The sequence below is a fragment of the Octopus sinensis genome, linkage group LG6 (assembly GCF_006345805.1).
Source record: "Octopus sinensis linkage group LG6, ASM634580v1, whole genome shotgun sequence".
Taxonomy (NCBI): Eukaryota; Metazoa; Mollusca; class Cephalopoda; order Octopoda; family Octopodidae; genus Octopus; species Octopus sinensis.
The window spans coordinates 68993371-69014757 of NC_043002.1; the positions used below are offsets into that span (position 1 = coordinate 68993371).

General features: G+C 34.0%; 1 protein-coding gene across 3 annotated transcripts in view; it reads left to right on the forward strand.

Moving 5' to 3' along the window:
• The window catches only part of LOC115212958 (zinc finger CCHC domain-containing protein 2), a 176839-nt gene extending 159964 nt beyond the window's left edge, over positions 1-16875 (forward strand). For all 3 annotated transcript variants that reach the window (XM_029781811.2, XM_036503984.1, XM_036503983.1), the window contains exons 9-15: positions 2079-2141; positions 3384-3462; positions 6403-6607; positions 8631-8680; positions 9611-10080; positions 12465-13766; positions 16396-16875. In XM_029781811.2, the coding sequence (XP_029637671.1) occupies positions 2079-2141; positions 3384-3462; positions 6403-6607; positions 8631-8680; positions 9611-10080; positions 12465-13766; positions 16396-16439 (2213 nt within the window). In that variant the 3' untranslated portion in view covers positions 16440-16875. The remainder of the gene's footprint in view (positions 1-2078; positions 2142-3383; positions 3463-6402; positions 6608-8630; positions 8681-9610; positions 10081-12464; positions 13767-16395) is intronic.
• Positions 16876-21387: the final 4512 nt, after the last annotated feature.

Consider the following 21387-nt stretch of genomic DNA (forward strand, 5'->3'; position numbering starts at 1 on the left):
GGTCACTTCTTTTTTGAAAGAACACAGCAATCCAGTGGCATTCACCAGAACCCTGTCTGAAAAGCAGTGGTACTAAGTATATATGACATCAATCTGTTTCCCTCCTTTGCTCCTAATAATGTTGTCAGACAGATAAAATCATATGGTGGACCACATGTTCTGCAGACAAAGCCAACATGATGCTAGAGATTAAGACAAATAAAGATATTTATGTGTACCGCCAACTAGGTGGCTTCGGGTTCAGTCCCACTGTGCATCACCTTGGGCAAATGTCTTCTACTATAGACCCAGGTTGACTAAATCTTTAGCAAGTAGATTTGGTTGATTGGTAGATAGAAACTGGAAAAGAAGGCCATCATATTATCAACAACATAATTTTTAAGATGTGACATGGAGAGCTGCAACAGATACTATAAAGCCATAGCCAGCAAGAAGGAACACAGCAAGCATGCATTCTAATTGCATCTGCATGCCAGAATTCATCCGCACATTTTTGAACAAAGCCCATTCACAGGAGGCTATGTGAAGCTATTGGAGGTTGTAGTCAAATCCTGGCTGGAAAGGGCTGCTCCTGGAAAGCCATGTGTGTGATAACAGGATTCAGATGCTTACCACACCTCTGGAAGTAATCATAAGAGGTTGTCGGAGAATTTTTACAACTTCATCCACCCCAGTTTCTAGCCTCCTAATTCCCCCAGTTGTAATCCCATAGATTACTATGTATGAGGTGCAGTAGAGAAAGACACCAAGCACTTTGCCTACAATGCCAAGACCAAGGATGTGTTTGAAGATTTTCCCATGGACACAGTGAAAAATGCACACATCAGGTTCCAGAGCTGCCTTGAGTCCATGGTGGAAGCTGAGGGTGGTCACCTTGGGTAAACTGCTTTCTCCTAGCCATAATCTGGTTGATATGTTTTGGTTTTTGAAAATACTTCTTTTGGAAGAGATATTGTGTTTTCTCTTCCTTTTATGCAAACTGGGAAATTTAGTCCAAACACCCTATAAACTGATATAGAGTAAATAGAGGTGCTTTAATCTTTAGTCTTGATGCTGACAACTTTTCTGATGCTGGTGTAACAAATAAGAATGTGCTTAATTGCATTGGAAAGTGGTTGGTAATAGAAAGGGCATCAGGCTATTACAATTACAGACACAAAAAAGATGGCTAATTTCTCCTGTTGCTCTGTGTGTGTGCACACGCACGCACACCAAATGATGAAGCTACATGATAAATGGTGATATGCTGAGAAATCTTTCCAACCTATACGAGAAAAATGGATGTTAGATGATGAATTACAATGATTTATTTCAGAGAAATGATAAGGTGTATGACTAAATCTTTTACAATGTATAATCATTTATCTATTGAGTTAAAATTCGAATTTTCAGTTAAGATAAAGTGATGAGACATAAGACAAACAAAATTATTTAAAATTAAAGACATTCTGAATGTTAAGAAGATTCAATTTCCTAAAACAAAAGCATCAGTGAGTCATAATCATCATCTAATGTCCATTTTATATGCTGACATGGGTTGGTTTGGTTAGTCAGGAGCTGGAGAGTTCTGTTTTATCATGATTTCTATGGCCGGATGTCCTTCTTAATTCCAACCACTTCACAGTGTACTGGATGCTTTTTACAAGGCACTGGTATGGGGTGTTTATAATATACTTTATAGAGTTTTTTTTTTCTTGGAAAAAAAAACTGTTTTCTAGAGAAACAAAATCTTCTGGTACTTTATGTCAGCTTTTTTTCTACTGCAACTTTAATCTTTATCCTCCATAATGCCATTGACTGTTCAACAATGCATCAAGCTGTTCCTGCAAAAAGGAGACAAAGTCATCAAATTTAGACTGAACACTCTGTAATATCTTGAGTAATTGCCATTCTAGATGGATTGCCTATGTTGTGGCTTGAGGAGTTTAATGTCGCTTCTGTATATTGTTTCTTTTTTGACATGGTTTTAGCCCATGGACTTTAACCATGTCACCTGTTAAAAAGTGTTATAACGTTCAGTTATAAAAATGCTTATCCAATAAATATTTTTTTAATAGAGATTTTATTTTTAATTCCAGCTAATGAACAACCTGTGATATCTCCATACAATCAGAAGTCTTTCAACGCCGTATCTCCCTCAGGTAAGAAATATATTTTGTTTTGAATCTTAGGTATTTTGAATACTTTTTTCTCTTCATTAGTTTAAACAGTTGATTTTTTTTGTCTTTGTGCATTATATATTTTGAGTACATTTTTATATTTGAGTTAAAATTTTAGATTTATTGTAATTATAGAATACTTCTATTTGCTTTTCACTCTTTCTTCCCAACAAACATTTGTAATTGATTTTAATTAAAGTAATTTCTTGTAGCTCATTTGGTTGTACTTAAGTGTAATTTTGTAACCATTAACGATTTATTGACTAGTAGATATGGTGGTGTTTTCTGTTTCTGAAGAAAGAAAAGAGTGAAAAAAGAAAATCCCTTTCTTTAATTTATCGCCTAGATTAATATCAAACTGGATTGAGGGAGGTAAAATTAAAAGCTTGTTTATGACTAGAATGGGATGATTGAGCTCAGCTGTTTTGGTGTTAAAAAATAATTTATTAATTTCTCATCTTTCTAAATTAAAACTGTAAAGGAGCACATGTAAGTGTTCTGTGCCAGTCATCATCAACATCCACTGGCACGGGTGCCAGTCATCGAATTTGGTTCAATTTCGATTTTACTTGCCCCAACAGGTCTTCGCAAGCAGAGTTTAGTGTCCAATGAAGGGAGGTTGGCATGGGTGCCAGTCATTGAATTTGGTTCGATTTCGATTTCACTTGCCTCAACAGGTCTTCGTCTGTAGCAAAATAAGGCATAGTAATTTGGTAGTATGAATTTTTGAATCTAAAAATATGCAGAATAAAAACCAGTTTTCCACCTCTTAGCATCCGACATTTGTCTTCAAATGGGTTTTGTGCCCAGATGGCAGCACCACATTGTATCACACTTGTTTATGAATTTAATGGGAATTCTAATTGTATATACTTTATGCAAATCATTTTTAGTCCCAGTATGTCCCTGTGAGATCCCTTTTCCTTTGCTATTAGAATAAAGAAATGTTTTACTCTTTGGTCATAATCATGTACCTTTTCAGTGCTGCTTTTATTTGTTAAAGATTGGTTCTAGAATTAGAACCAGTAATGTGTATTTACTTGTAAATAACAGTGTTAAAGATTCAAGTACAGGGGTGAAGTGTAAAGATCCTTGGTAAATATTTTTGAAAACCTGAAATTATTATTTTGTTTTTTTTTATACTGAAATAAAGTAATATTCTTATTAAAGACTTTTATTATTTCTTGATAAAAGTTTTAAAATGTATACATGTAACTTTTTCAGGGGAACTCGGTAATCGACAGCATCATCAATCTACATATTACAATCCACATCATTCTCAATTACCATCAAATAATTACAGGTAATAATTTCTTACGTTACCATTCTACTTTTTAACTCTTTACATATTTTTTCTGTGAACTGCTCAGCCATGAAAGCTGAGTGTGTAATCTGTTAGATTATGTGGCTTATCCCATAGTACATCACAGTGGCTGAAATAAGATTTGAACTTTGCAACCATTGTCTCTTTCTATTGGAAGTCCTTATTCTAAGTCAGTATGTATAAAATATGTTTAAAACGGTGTTCATATTTTGCCTCAGTTGCCTTACTTTTCTCAAAAATTTTTCTTTGAAATTTAGCCATAAAAGCTTGTTAAAATTTTCCCTGAAAAAGTGGTGAGCTGGCAGAATTGTTAGCATACTGGACAAAATGCTTAGCAGCATTTCATCTGCCTTTACATTCTGAGTTCAAATTCCACTTATGTTGACTTTGATTTCTATCTTTAATAAGTACCAGTCAAAGTTGACTTTGCCTTTCATCTTTTCAGGGTCGATAAATTAAGTACCAGTTGAATACTGAGGTCGATGTAATTGACTAGCCCCCCCCCCTTCCCCCAAAATTTCAGTTCTTGTGCCTATAGTAGAAAAGAAGTACCAGTCAAGTACTAGGGTCAATATAATCAACTTAACCTCTTCCCTGAAATTGCTAGCCTTGTGTCAAAAATTTGAAACCAATATCTTCTCTGAAAACAAAATAAAGTTCATGTTAAGATTAGATGAACTTGTAGAGTGCAAGATGATGATTCTTGTTGTGGAGGGTAACTAATGAAAACATTTGAACTTGATGATATGGTCGATAGTACAGCACCTTAACTTCAAAGCTGTTAGTCAAATCTAGTTATTTAATTGTGTATATAATCAAGTATTAAGAAAGTTTCTCACAAGCTACCAAAGTTGATGAAAAAAGGAATTGACTTTCTTGCATCCATATTCAAATTTTTTTTATGGTGAGTGGATGTAAATTTCAGTGATGATTAAACCATTTGTTACGTAAACAACTCTTTGGTACAATAAAAAGACTTAATATCAAATGATGTTTATTACATTCCAACTTTTAATAGTACAAATGTAGTTGATAGGTTCTGTTACTAATTGATCTAATTAGTGCTGGAAATGGTTATAATGAATGCATAATAGTTATAGCAAGGAAAAGAATGAAAGAAGCTATTGTTAATAGAAGTTATATTCTCCATGCAAAAGGTATTTATGAAATATCTGTAAGTGGTGAGGCATACTAATGAAACATGAGCATTGAATTTGGAGGATCTGTGGAAACTGAATAGAAATAAATTTGTGGTTATGATTTGTTGAATGCATAACATCAACATGTATGGAAGGCAAAGGCACATTTGAACTGAGAGAAGGGATGATAATTAAGAATGTCAATCTCTGGATGTAGGAGAGATAACTGTGTGTGTGTGTGTGTGAGAGAGAGAGAGAGAGAAAAGGCAAAGAGTACTACCTGAAAAGTACTATGTTCCAACAGTGTTAGGTACCTGAGCAAGACAATTAAAAAGATACAAGAATTAAATGATGGGATGACCCAATTTTTAGATATTGGGTGTCATTAATGAGATGATACAGGACTGAGGAGAAAAATGGAAAATAAAAATGGGTATTGAATCAGCAGTGATGAAGACATTACAGAAGATTGACAAGTTAGGAATTTTATATGTTACCAGTTTTATTTCAGAAGAGAGGAAAATGTTTTCAATATATTTTTAGTATCTATGACAAAAGCACTCTTTGAATCTGTAATGACCTAAAACTTAAGTAAGATGTATTAGTTGCTCTGTTTGCTTCAATTATATTAATTTTACTCCTTATGGACTGATGTTGAATATAATGTTCCAATGTAAATAGAAACATCTTCTCTAACAACTCTAGATTTATAGAACCATCACACCTCTGCCAGCATAAAAATATGGTTATTTTTATTCTTATCTACTCAGTAGTGTTTAACATTTTGATGATACTAAATCACTAATTCTTTTATAATAATCAAGTTATATTAGCAGGAGCCATTAGAAAAATTAAGAAAAACTAGGGTTACTGAGAAGATAAACATTTAGCATTGAAGATTAGCAATAGTTATTTTATTCTCAATAACAAGATTCTCCAATATACAATCATAACATTAAGAAAGGAAATAATGAAATATTGTTGATAAACAGAACAAAAATTATTCTTAAATACTCTTGTGCCAATAGAATTTGAAAGTGATTCAACCAATTTATTTTGCTATTGTTGAGATAAATTTAGATTTATTGATGAATATTTTCTTAATCAAATAGGCTTGCCAATCAACTTTATCATAAAAAGCATGATTTTTTTCTTAAAGTTTTTTTATTTTATAATTTTTTCTTTTATAGTTGAAACACCCTACCTTCATATACACACTTACACAGATATTCTATTAATAAATAATTAAAATATCATTTGCTTGATTATTTACAGAAGAGTGAGTGTTTTGGTGAATAACCCTTATCTGTTTTCAGATTCAGTTTTGTGCTCGAGCTGAATTTTTTTATTTTTAAAAACATTTCTCACATAGAATGAAAATAGATTTTTCTATTATAGCTTTATCTTTTCACAGGTAACATTAATACAATGATTATTCAATTAATATCCTTTAACTGCTTAACACTTACATTAAATATGTAAAGTTTAGTTTTCACACCTAGATGTCCTTCCTACTGTTAATTTAACTGCATCCTAAAAGTGGCACCTATTTCAGCCAGAGGTTTATAGTTGTTTTTGTTAGCATGGTGAAAATGCAAAGAGTTTTGAAAATTTGGGATATAACACAGATAAATATTATTTGTTTGTGCTGTGAATCATTTAATCTTGAAATGTAAATTGTTGCAATATATGTCTTCATTTATAATTTGTATAATTATAGCTTATTTTAACATGTTCATTATCTTGTTTCAATATGTTAATTCAACTCTGATTATTGCAGTAACAATAGGACTGTCTTGATGAATAACCAGCTGAATGCTCCCTGCCAGGGTATCTCTCCAATGTATTCCCCTTCATCGTCACCCCCACCTGTGGTTGCATCATTGCACTCATCACTGCAGCAGTCCAACAGCCGGTCAGGCTCTCCTGCTAGTGTAGATGGTAGTTCTTCAATAAACTCCAAACACACAAGTTTTGAGCCGGAGGTAAGTGTTCACTATTTTGAAAGCAATCTTTTTTTTTAAAAGCAGCCTGTTCATATAATCCTTTTGTAAAAGATGTGACTATAGCTTTTCATCTTCCTAAAATCAAAGGAAATTTAATGTGTAAAAGAAAACAAAATGTAATTTTCAATTTTTAATTCCTTTCATTTTTCATTCTACTGGTATACCATTTTCTTGATACAATTGCTACTTATCTCAATATCACTGTCACCTTCTATGCAGACATAGGTTGGATTATTTAACAGGATCCTCAGCTCCAGTGTCTACTTTGGCATAGTTTCTACAATTGGATGCCTTTCCTAATGTCAACTATTTCACAGGGTGCATTGAGTGCTTTTTTGTGGCATTGGCACAAGTGAAGAAGGAAAAGAACAATTTAAGTAGTTGGCATGTATGTATGTGTATTATGTGTGTGTATGTGTATCATCATCATTTAGCATCTGTTTTCCATGCTGGCATAGATTAGCTGACTTGGTAAGCTGGAGAGCTGCACCAAGTTCCAGTCTGATTTAGCATGGTTTCTATGGCTGGATGTCCTTCCTAATACCAACCACTCTGAGAGTGTAATGGGTGCTTTTCATGTGCCATTTACATGACACAGGCAACAGCAATGACTACAATATTAGTTGGCTTGGTGAGTCTTCTCAAGCACAGCATGTTGCCATGGTCTCGGTCACTTGTCATTGCATCTGTGAGGCCCAGCGTTCAAAGGGTGCTTTTTATGTGCCACCAACACAGGTGCCTGTCACATAACACTGGCATTTGCCATGACTATGGCTTCACTTGGCTTGATAGGTCTTCTCAAGCATGACATATTGCCAAAGGTCTTGGTCACTTGTCATTGCCTCTGTGAGGCCCAAAATTCAAAGATCATGCTTCATCACATTGTTCCATATTTTCCTGGGTCTACCTCTTCCACAGGTTCCCTCCACAGTTAGAGATCAGCACTTTTTTAACACGGTTGTCCTAATCTGTATGCATTACATGCCATACCAGCGCAGTCATCTCTCTTGCACACCACATCTGATGCTTCTTATGCCCAGCTTTTTTCTCAAGATACTTACTCTCTGTCATACATGCACATTGACACTGCACATCCAGCCTATGCATATCCTCAACAGTCACAGCCCATGTTTCACTACCATGTAACATAGCTTTTCACACTCAAGCATCATACAATCTTTTCACTCTGAGGGAGAGGCCCTTTATTACCAACAGAGGTAGGAGCTCTTTGAACTTTGCCCAGCCTATTCTTATTCTAGCAGCTACTCTCTTGGGGCATCCACCTCCACTACTGACTTTGCCATGTAGATAATGGAAACTATCAACTACTTCTGGCTTTCTCTCCTGGCATTGGATGGATCCTATTTTCTGTACATTTTTAGTGTTTATTTGTACCTGTGCACCTTCCACAACACAGACTATTTTCCCTGTTAACCATCCTTGATATTGCTGCACCTGTTATGTGACCAGAGCTGTATGGGTCACTCATCTGAACATCTTTTTCTTGTTTCAGTTGTTAGACTGCGGCCATGCTCTGGCATGGCCATGAAGGAGTTAGTTAAACAAATTACCCCCCGGTACTTACGTTTTTTTTTTTGTTAAATCTGGTACTGTTCTATCAGGCTCAGGGTTACAGTAGAAGATACTTGCCCAAGGCTGCCATGCATTAGGATTGAATCTGAAACCACATGGTTGCAAAAGCAAGCTTTTTGAATCACACAACCATATTCCATCATGACAACATAGGGGAATAAAAAAGCGACAGGTATAAAATGATGTTGATATATGTAGAGGTATATTTGCATACAAGATATTCCCATGCTATTTCTCTCTTTCCATAATTTTTTGAAGAACATTTTCCTGAAATTTATCTAGAAAATTGTAAAACATTTATCTATAATACCCCTTTAAACATGATCTTTACAGTTCTATATCTGAGTGTACATAAGCACATTTTCTAAGGAACTCCTGTTAAAAGCCACATTAACTTTATTTCTTACAGTCCAAAGATGAAGAGAAGTTATATTTTCAGGAAATTCAGAAGAACAGTCGGTAAGTATTAGGAATTGGTTTCTACTTTAGAACTAGAACATACTTCAGTTTGATCAATTCTATAAAGCTCAAGTGTGACTCGCATTAAAATACTGCTTATATATCTGGTACAGTGCTGCTCCTACACAAATAAGCATATATCTGGTGTTGCTACTACATATACAAACATTTGAATTCAAATATTTGATTGGTAAAAACTCACTAACATACTACAGCTATTAGCTTTCAGATGTGCTGTTTCTTCTCTCTCTCTTTTTTCTTTACTGCTTCTATGGTTTCTGCATCTCTGACCAGTAAAATGCACAACTCCCCTCCCTGATGTATTTACCTCTATTCATTTTCTTATCTCCTGTGTTTCTCAGCTAATAAAACCCAAATCAAATACTCTACCCAATCATTTTGCCCAGAACTCCAAGATTCTGGTATTCCTTTTCTGCTCATATTGTTTTTTTTCCCACTCCAATCATCATTCTACATGCAATAGGGCCTACATGTAAAGGGCATCATTTTACATGTAAAGGGCCTACAAAAGTCATGAGTGCCTCTTCTTAAAAAGAAAAGAATACTATTTATAATTTTAAAATTAAGTACCAGTTATGCCCTGGGGGTCAATGTAATCGACTTAATCCCTTTGTCTGTCCTTGTTTGTCCCTTCTATGTTTAGCCCCTTGTGGGCAATAAAGAAATAAGGAGTTGGCCAGGCAGGAGCCTGCACCAAACTTCTGTCTGTTTTAGCAAGGTTTTTATGGCTGGATGCCCTTCTTAATGCTGACCACCCATCAGATTGCAACAAAAGAGTTGACTGGTCAGATCCATGAAAACTAATGTCATAAATATTTCTTCTCCACTAACTTTTTGTAAAGTAAATGCTTTTCTTTCAGGATACATTTTATAACTTTTTATTAATTTTTCCCTTTTTATATTTTCTAGTGACAAACGCCATTTAAATGGTGTAATTGATTATGGTAATCTGACAGGAATGCCACCAACATTGCAACCTCCACCTGTGTGTTCAGCCAATGTGGGGCCTTCTCATCCCACTATGACCTGGCCCCCTTATTCAGCAATTAAGAATGCATATCAAATAACTTTTCCAACTGGACATCAGCATCAGCAGCAACAACACCATCACCATCATCATCACCATCATCATCCACAGCAGCAGGGTCCTCGTGCAGGAATTACACAATCTGTAGCTGTCAATAACTCTTATTTTTATTATCCACATATTCCCCATGCCCCTAGTGTTCTTCCTTCAGTATCATCATGTACTGCTGACAGTTCACCTGTTGGTTCTGACTACTGCAGTCAACCACCCAGCCCTGGGGCTCCATCAGTGACAAATATCACTGCAGTTCCGGCTTCTTCATCTTCAGTTGCATCGGATGATAGTGATAGAGGTAAAAGCTGATTTTTACTTGAATGTACTTTTTTTATGGAGTTTGATTTTTTGGGTTTTGCTTACGATATATTTGTGATTCATAAATATTTTTCACATTGATTATGAAATATATTGTTTTCATGATGTTTGTTTTTCTTTTTATAACTATAAAGAGACAAGGTTTATGTTGATAGTGTGTTTAGGCTGTTCTAAAGACAGGCCAATAGTATTTAAATTTAAAATCAATTTTGAGTTAAAAACATTTCCCATCTTCTAAATGTTGCAGATATTGTGATGTAAGACCTAATTAAAAGGGTTTTAGATTTGTCATTTACAAACAGAGTTTTTAACGTAGTTTCAGATGTAGCGAAATTGAAAAGATTAATTACTCTGGCATTAGTTTTAGATTGTCATTAGAAAGTAAAGTTAGGGGAATCTGTAATAATTTTCTAATATAGGGGACTGCTTTGATTAAATCCACCCCAGTTTTTGGTATTATATTTTATTGATCCTGGAAAGATGCGAGATAAAGTCAACCTTTGCAGAATTTGAATTTAGAATGTAAGGAGCTGGAGAAAATACTGCAAAGCATTTTATCTGACACTTTAATAATGCTGCCAGTCCAAAAGCAAGGTAAATTTTTACAGAGAACATGAATGGCATAGTATGTTAGCACGAGTATGGAAAGACAGATAGATAGCCAGGCTTGCATCCTATCAGTTCAGTGATAATGATAGAGGTTCTGTCTTTGTGGTGAATATCAGAATTTATATATGTACTTAATGCTTGTCACTTTATGAACCTCCGTGATCCACTAAACCTGTGCTGATTTCCATAGCATGAGAGAGAAATTTTCTCCTGAACCTAACTTTTCAAGAAGGAGAAATGTAAGTTGTCTCTGAAAGAAAACCACTGAATCACCATTGCTTTCCCAGTTGAATTATAAGTATCCCTTTGAAAAGGCTCTTAGAGTTTTATGGAATTTGTCTGTGAGAGGTTATTGTTTGGTCAATGAAATATCACACTGCTGGTAACAAGATTCTTGACTACTTAAATTTCTTAAGGTGATTGTGCATATACTTACATGCACATGCAATATCCATAAGCACTAGTGGATATTACTAAACATATAGGAACAAATCTTATGTGAGGATAATTGTTGAATAATCCTGAACTTTGGAACTTTGTTTTCAACATTTTGGCGTCCAGAATAGTTATATAAAACTGTTTAATGCACATGTTCTCAGAAAATATAACGGAGGAAAACATGGAGAGAAAAAAAAAAACTGCATAGACTTTTTAGAAAATGTTTATGAAAAATTTTTTAAAATCCCAGTTTTTTGTTTTAGTTTGATTTTGATTTTTATGTTGAAAATTTGTAACAGTTAGTATTAGTATTCTGTAATAAATTTTTACCATATTTATTTTCATGTTAGGATTAATTGACTGATTCTGTAAATTACAATATCCATATGAACAGATAGAAAAATTGTTTTAAAAATCAAAATTGAAATACACTTATTAATAATTTTCCTGTCTTAGATAACAAGTGAGGGGTTCCACAATTTTTTTGCTGAGCAACGTACCCTGAATATTTATAGTGATGCAAAGTTTGGGGTGTGCATTGGTCTACTCCATCCACCATGTTAGCATTACCTGTACAACTGTGCAATGTACCATATGTTAGAGTTGATGTGATTGCAGAGCAATGTGAAATGAAGTGTTTTGCTCAAGAATATTATGCACCACCCAATCTGGAATCAAAATCAAGATCTTGAAATTGTGAGCGCAGTACTCTGATTGCTATGCCACATGCCTTCACAAATACTAATTTCCTAAGTGGAGAAGTTATATTTATTTTTCATCGCGATTTGTTGATAGGAATGGAGTTATGGTAATTTGTAGTTGTTACTTTTCGAATATATGTATTTGAGAAAACTGACATTTTGTATTGCTCATGTTTCACAACGTAGTTGAAAATTCAGAAACTAAAACAATATCTTGTTGTTAGTTTATAGTGCCTCTGAATGGCTTTGAAAAATTGTTCTCAAGAAAATTCGGCAAAATGCCAGAATGTAAAGTGAGCAAGACAAATGAAAAGATACAAAATATAATGATTAGTCACACTAATCAATTTTTCTTAGTGGTCAAACTATATAGGGTCTACATTTAGCATATTAGGAGTCCACCTAGTGGTCATTGCTCTTATATATATGTAGTATAATTTTCTGAATCTTCAGATTTTTTCAATATGCTGGGCCATTGGTTTTAATTGATATTAATCTAATTAATATCAATTTTGTACCCTTATTATTTAAATTTATATGTATATAAATATTTTGTTTCTGTACCATCATATTTTCGTTTAATCATTGTTCTCACTTGGTACCGTTTTCTTTTCAGTCAAGACTGGTAAGGAGACTGAACAGTGTTATGATCAGGACTATAGGAAAAAAGAACTTGGTAAACCCAACTTGAAACCACAGCAACCTCTCTTGAAATCTACAGCCAGAGGTCAAGTGGACGATCAGACGAAAGGGAATATACAACAGATTTACCTTGACCATCAACAGTTACCTTTTGGAAATGTAACAGGTGGCTATAACACTGTCTCTGAAAATATACAATCTGTACCACCACACCGTCACCATCTTATTACAGGTCGAACTACATACAAGGCACAGCCTGCGCACACAAATTTAGGAATTAACCCCAAAAATATGATTAACATGCCTCCTGATGGCAAATCTACGACTCCAATTGTGCCTTCAATGTTTAATCACAACTCTGACATGACTAATTTGAGTACAACTGTTATTAATTCAACTACTCCAACTTCTGTTCTTGCAACTGCAGACAACACTGCACAGCATTCTCTCTATTCAGTAGGTACATGGACGCGGAGTTTAATTCCTGTATGCACACGGACTGCTGTTGCATGCTCAACTAGTGCTCTAGTTTCAACAGGCTCTTCAAATTCCAGTCCACCACCAAGACAAAATATAGGTAATATGAAGAATAGTAACATATGTTCCAATTCAGTACCTCAGTCCCCACCTAGTGCTGCTCCTGATTCAACCTGTTCATCCTCATCTGACCAAGCTAGTGGCTTGGCCACTCTGAACTTCCTTGCACAATGCTCAAACCAAAGTAGTGTCATTACTAACACCATCGTTTATTCATCTCAAACATTGAACTCAAGTTCTCCGAGCCAAGTTTCTACAGGCCGGTCGGGAATGTGCAAAACATGTGGCTGTGATGGCTACCATCAATTAGGTGTCATTTCTTCTCCTGTGGCTCCACCAGCCAATAATATCCCTCCTAACCATTGGCCATCCTTTGCAGGGAACATGGGCTACATGCCACAAAATTCTAATGGTTTGATACCACTTCACTACCCAATGCAATTGGTTAGTGCGATCCCAACTGATCACGTATATAACAACCCTACTAACATAAGTTTGGTGCATTTGAACTCTTCAAATCAAGCAGCTGTATCATCATCGTCATCCTCTACGTCTTCATCATGTATGCTGAGCCAGATGTGTAACTATGCATCTTTGGGTCTACATGCCACGCCACCACAACCACAACAGTACACCATGACAATGATTAGCAATAAACACTGCAGGTCGTGTTTTAACTGTGGAGGATCTGATCATGTTGCCAGTGATTGCAAGGAAACATCTATGGAAGCTATGACAGGTAACTTATTACTTTCTTTCAAATATTCATCTATTTTTCACTAAACATTTTGTTAAACCCTAATATGTTTTTATGTGCTTTTTTTGATTTGTATTCAAGATTATTGTCCTTCGTTTATTCTTACTGAAAAACGAAACTTTTTTTCTCTCTGCTTATTGACGATCAAATTTCAATTCTAATATGAAATAGCTTTGCTTATTAATATCCAACTTTTTTTCATATTAAATAATATGGCACTTCCTTAACTCTGACACATCTTCATCACCATTTCTTCCCTTTTCCCACTGAGGTAACCATGCCCCTCCCCCACACACACACAACAAGAGGCCTGTTTTCGTTTCTCTGTCATACTTTAACCTCTCATCATTTAGCATAAAGCCACCTCCCTCAATACTGCACACCCTCAGTTGAAGAATCTTGTTTTGTGAGTTACTTGGTGATCTCACTAGTGCCAGTGCTGCGTAAAAAGTACCCAGTACACTCTGTAAATTGGTTGGCATTACGAAAGGCATCCAGCCATAGAGATCATACCAAAGCAGACATTTGAGCTTGGTGCAATTCTCTAGCTCACCAACTCCCAGTGAACCATCCATCTCATGCCAGCATGGAAAACAAACATTAAATGGTGATGATGATGTAATTTCCCAACTTGCTCAATGTAACAACTAATTTTTCCGTAACAAATTCCCTTCTGCTTTTGTGATAAAAATCACAGGTTTCAGATTTGAATTATAAGATAGTCACATTCAGAGCATTGATTAAATGATGAAGTCTGATCTAAAATGACTGTTCATATCTTCTTACTGCTTAATCTTGGGCCACTCAGATGCTTTAGTATTGTCAACCACTCTTCTTCAACAACAAAATGTATTTTATATATATATCATTATGTATTACTGTTAGACTCGGATGTTGTATTCAGTGTTTTTATTTCTTGTATAGAGAGATGCTAATATTTATCAGTTATGGTGAAAGCAAATACCACCATAATTGCTATCAAAAATCATATAAAATTGTGAAAGGTACTTTCCAAGTCGCTGTAATGCATAGATAATTATGTTTCCATCAGTTTTCCACACAAGTATGGATTGTATATTTCTGAAAATATTGATATTTTAATTCTCACATTTTCTTTTCCATTTTCTGATGCTAGCGTAACAATTGCATATTAGTAAGCTATTAATGCAAGTTTATTTCCTGCTATTAACCATTTTACTCTAACATTGGCTTGGTAGCTATTTAACAAATGAAGTAATATGTCTTAATTTAATGAAACACTAATTACATGTTAGCCATTACAAGGTTTGAACTTAAGACTAAATTTATTACTGCGGTAACTTAACCTCATAGCTAATGTGCAATGTGGCAAAAGTAACATGTTGGTAAGAACTGACAAGTAGAGCAATCAGCATGTGTTCTATTGCTGACAGGCTTCTTACTACTGTCATAAATGATTTCAGTTGCTGTCAAAGTAGAGATGTTTGTGAAGAATTTGAAGAATTTCTGGTACTAATGCTTGTGTAACTTGTGAAGTTGCATAGGACTTGAACATTTTCAAACTCTATAACAGAAGGTGTTTTCCTTTCAGTATAAATTTAAAGAATATTTCTAAATTCATTTAATTCTTTTGTCAAGAAATAGCTACATTGTAGAGATTCTTGGATAACAGATTCACTGCTCTTGTGTATCTACTTTAAATACTCATAAATATGTATACATATACACACACACACTCACAATCAGATATGCAAGTATGTGGTTAACTGCTAATGCCTTTATATATATATATATATATATATAACATCAGGAAATAATTGCATAGGACTTAAAAATTCTCTTGTATTAACATTAAGCTGAAAATACGAAAATACTTGGGTATTTGTTTAAGGATTTCCCACTTACTCACTGTTTTTGCTGGGTCCCAAAGGATTTGCTTGTTTGATAACAGAAAGGTTTATTTGAATTCAGAATGCAGAGCTAATCTACTCAAGGATACACTGATAATGTGGACCTAAAAGCAAAGTACATTGTTCTTTATGCTTCTAACCAAACATTGATGCTTTAAGCAACAATTTATTTTCTTCTGGTTTCATATCTTTTTCATTGTTTTAGTATATTTGCAATATCACTTTGCTGGGAATGTCTTTGTCTTCAGTCACTACCTCTGGTATTTCTCTGGATGATAATTTTTTATCAAGTTAGATCTTTCATTCATCGTTCTATGAGTAGACCTAGTTGTTACTAGTGGTGGAGCTACTGAAAGCATGTATTATTTAAAGTACTGTTTTTTGCCTCTCTCTCTCAAAGTGTCACATTAGCATTGAAACTTGAGAATGTTTGATAACAAGAGAACAACTTAGGACTTATGGATGTATTAATGGAGTATAGGAGAGATAAGAAGATACATGCTGAGTATGGGAACTGGGAAGTGAAGAACAGCAGAGAATGTTACTTCTAATGTGTAATATGAAGCTAGCTAAAACAAATATAACCTATTGTATTGATTTGGCTTACCCATGCTAATATGGAGAACCGGTGATTAACAATGTTCTTTTCTTGGTTTTTAACTCTTGTAAACTGTACTGATTTCTGTTGTATCTTATATTTTCCTTGTATTTATATTTTTCAGGCCAGTATCGGTTGAATTACAAGAGCAAAACTGCAGCAGACTGACAAACAAAAATTTGTTGACCATTTTACATGCACATTTTCTTGACATAATGTTGGCCACACCAATATATACTGCTGCATATAAGCACAAACATTGGATTTGGCTGTTTTTGCACTCTCAAATACTATTGGTTTGCATGTGTTCCATGCCTGATATCTCCCAATAGATATGCAGCCTGCAATGATGTCATAGTTAAGTGGAACATGCTATTATCATGCACAAGTCAGTCTTTATTTTATGCATGTGCATATGCACACAAACACACACACACAATCTTTCTGAGACAATTCAGATCTGTGTTCTCACTTGATTTTCATGCAGTCCATTACATCCCTTCAGTATGCCACCTTCTGTACCTGCTGCATTTTGATCATTAATCCACTTGCTCCACTGTTCAGAATTCATATATCATATGCAATATTATATATACATATATGATATACATATATGTACATAATATATGATATATGTACATAATATAATATAATTATGTATATAATATATATATAATATATGTATATGATATATATTTGTATATAATATAATATATGTATACAATACATATATAATGTATGTATATATATATATATATATATATATATATTATATATATATATATATAATATATATAATATATATATATATATATATTATATATATATATATACTTGTGTGTATATATATATATATATATATATATATATATATATATGTAGATTTCTCAGATCAAACTTTATAAAGAGTTTGTATCTCCGTCACTAACCATACATCAAGTTGCTAATGTATGGATTCTCTAGTGAAGAATTATGAATGATGGACAAGGTCAATTACTATGAAACAATCAGTACTGCTTGCTGCTATCATTGTGACACACAGTCACATGGACAATTCAGAAGAGGCATTAACCATTTAGACAAATCAAATTGCTTATAATAGCACAAGGTATAGTGGAGTGTATAATCTTAGGTCTCTATATCTTCCCTTGCAACACGAAGCTGTTAATGTCTTACAAGTGAAGAGGAATAGAGGAAAAGACTTGTGTTTACTTTGTATTGAGTCTCTGCTGAATCCTATGTCAAATTCTTGATATAACCAAGTCTCTGATATATTTGTTTTGATCAGTGACTGACCTGACTTTAATGACCTGAAATATATTATTAGACGTTATAAGCACTAATTTGAGAGAGAAAAGAAAATCATGCCCACTGATGTGGATTTGGTTTCTGTTTTCTGTGTAGCAGTTTCATTCATTCATAATGAAATGAGTTTTTAAAATAGTTAATGATGTGTTAAAAATAGTTGGGTTAAAAAAGTTTGACTGATAATATAAATGTAATCAATCTCTCGTTCCTCTTCATCTGTTGCTTGGTTGAAGAATTAGGTATATTCATTAATTAAACCTTCATGAAACACTGATCAAGAAACCTTACATTTAAGTTAGTTCATCGATAATATATTCCAAGACTCGGCCGAATGTGAAAATACAGGTATTAGCCTCCCTGAGAGAATTCAGCCATGTTCTGTCTGGTTTTAAAGAATTAAAAATTCTCGAATTTCAGTGAAATATGAAACATAACTGATCATAGAAATGCTTACATGATTGCCTGCCAAAAGAGAAAATAAACAAACTTGATGATATGGCCTGGTTCTAGGAAGTGATGCCATGATACAGCCATAAACTGAAAACATTTATGAGATAGTAACCATAATTTCAGACATCAAGTAATGGATAAGAATAAGCAGGGCAGGAGTGTTGTGATGTCTCTTTTAGAGGACACTTTGTCTTAAAATGTGGGATTTGTACATTCAGTCATATTGAATATACAATCTTATACTGATGTTCTTACCAGTTCGTCATTAAAGATCTTCCCAAACGAGGTAGGGACTAAGATTTACTGGCTTCATTCTTCTTGGAATTATTGAGCAGTTTTCTACTTTGTGCTATATGATTTATTAAATTGGTGGCTATCAGTACTATATAGTCTATATTTTGAGCAGCACAAACTTTAGGACAAGTTGGAAAGTCAATGGTGCAGACATACAGTTCATAGGCAAAACTGGTCAAGAAAAATTGATTTACTGTCTCACTTTGTTCAATCTAATCAAATAAATTATTAACAGGTAGCTTTGTTTTGCATCTTACGATTTCATTTACAGAGAACGTCTAGTCTCCAGCTCACTCCGAAAGCTATATCCTTCCATTGCCTTGATGTTAGTTATTACCACAGTTGTTTCCCTTTAGAACCCCATAACCTGTAATTCATAAAATAATGCCTTGCCATTCCTGTTGCCTCCCTCTGTATTCTGTGTACTAAATAACATGGCATTTCCTTCTGTAACACTGCCTCAGTATGTTTTTCTTCACTACAGTAAACCTCCAATTAAATTCAAGGAAATTATTAACTGTACCAAATTAATTTTCCTTCTATTATCCTTTCTTCTACACCAAGAGGACCATAGCAGTTTGTGGGCCTGGCTCATCTTTGGTTCAATATTAAAATGAACAATAATAAATACATATATATAAAAATATACTGAAAAAGAACTGTTATCATGTTGGTGGAAAACTATATTGTTGGTGGGTTTAATTAATTACTTGCCAGTTTCATTGTTACACAATATCAATTTGATTTTTTTTCCCATTTAAAACTTATCCTAAAATGTGTGTTATTTAAGTTGAAAATCTGTCAAGGATTTCACACTAATGGAACTTTTGATTTAACAATTACCAAAGGGCATATTTAAAGCACTCTTTCTACCTTCCTGTCACTGATAATATCTTCCAAATGTATTTGCAGTGGAGCAAAAGGTATGGAGGAGGATTTCACTTGAGTTTTTGGGCCAAGCATGTGTTTCCATTATAAACCTGTCACTATCACTGCAGTTACGTTATAAGCAGTGATGTAATTTACAGTTAAATGAGAATTGACATTACACACACACACACACTATTATATATATATATATATATGTGTGTGCGTGTGTGTATATATATATATATATATATATATATAAAATTTTCCAACAGTGCACATCTTATACAAATGTTCACAAAATTAAAGATTGCTTCTTAAAATTTGTTTCAACCCTGTGTACTTGGTTTAAAAAAAAATTGTTTTAAACTCTACATTCAAAATTTTTTCTTGTAAAAAAAAAAAAAAAAAAAAAAAAAGAAAAAGAAAAAAGCGTACCAAATATCACTTACACAAACATGCATACATCATACATACACACATGTACCTGCATCATACATATATATACCAAAAGTAACTGTAACCTGGTAGTCTTACATTTTTTCTTGAGTACTGCCTAAAGAAGCTTATGAATTTTCGTTTGGAAGGATTTTTTTGTTTTGTTTTGCTTTGTTGGCTGTGAATTTGATTTGTTTATTTTAAGGAGTGTTTAGAGTTGTGACTGGCTTGATGTCTGTTGATGACAAAGCCACCTGACAAATGGTGTGTATATGTATATATGTGCTTTAACTGGTCAGGTACTATTTGATATCTGTTTTACAATAGTTCCATAGAGATAACATTTGTCAGCTGAGCTGTCAGAAAGGAGTGAATGGATGAAGCTAAGAGCTCCTATAGAGACAGAAAGTGAAAAGAAAAGAAAGCTGTGATGTCTGTTCTTAGATTGTATTTGTCTGTGATGTGACACACCAGATTATATTGCTTTCACCAGCTGGGTGTTCTTCAGTTAACTAAATGCTGGATGACAGTCTATATACTTGCTTAGGTTTACATATGGCAGTTCTTACTGCCTGAATACCATATCTGACGTAATAAGGGGCTGGCATTGTAGATACTCTATGCATGGGGTTAAACTAGTCGACACTGAGTTAACAACTAACCCCAAAGTTTCTAAAATTGTATTTACCGACTGCTTCCATATTATCTTTGGCTCCTTTTAATCTTCCCAATCAGTTTATAATTACTGTGAAAGAAGACCTTGCTCTAAAATACCATTTGATGTTTTCTTTACCTATTCATGTTGAAAGAGACATTTAAACAATGTCCATTCACTTGTCTTCAAAGTTTTCTCATCTCTTTCAGCTTTTTATGTGAGAAATCTCCATTTTAATGTAATTATTTCTGCATGTTCTCTAGCTTACCATTTAGAATCAGTTGGTTCTATTTTCTTAGCTGCCATCTTGCAACCCTGGCTGCTCAGAGACAGAAGTTTGTATATAATTCTTTGCCATAATGAATGCAGAATGAGAAGCACAACAATGAAGTACACAAGTAAAACATAAGCAACAACAAAAAAAAAATTGAATAATAAATTATAAACTTGTTTTTTTGATTTGTAAAATCACAGAGAAAAAAAAGAAAGATTCCCTTAAAGCAAATGGTTTTGTTTTCTGATGACATTTGTTGACTAACATTGGCTAAAGTTATTGATATTGTTTATTTTATTATTTCAAACATTTTTTTTTCCTGGTTGAGTATTCTCAGTGATGAAGATTGGTTGGCATATATCCGTGGTTTGATCAAAGATTTTGTAAGGCTGGCATTATCTTTATTCCTCTCACTTATTGCACCTTACAGTGGCCATGTCTCTTTACATATCTCCATCTGAGACATTTAGGCTATCTTTTGTTTTTGACTAAATTCCCTGAAGTCTTTCTTTTTCTTTTTAAATATATACATATATTTTTAAATTCTTTTCTTTCTTTGATTCTTTCCCTCCCCCCAAACTCCCAGCTGTTGGCCAAAATAAACTGCTTGGGTTTACCTCTGGTTTGGTGTCAGCAACATTCATTGCAATGTCCATCATTAGCTGTCTAATACTGGAGGCCAATGCTATTAGTACTTCTCTTATCAGTTGTCTATGGTTCCAGCAATCAACTGCTGTTTCTAATAGTTCTCTGTTCTGTTGTCAGAAAGCAACAGTTATCTTCATCAAATGTTGGCCTTCATTAATAATATTTCTTGGTAAAAGAAAAAG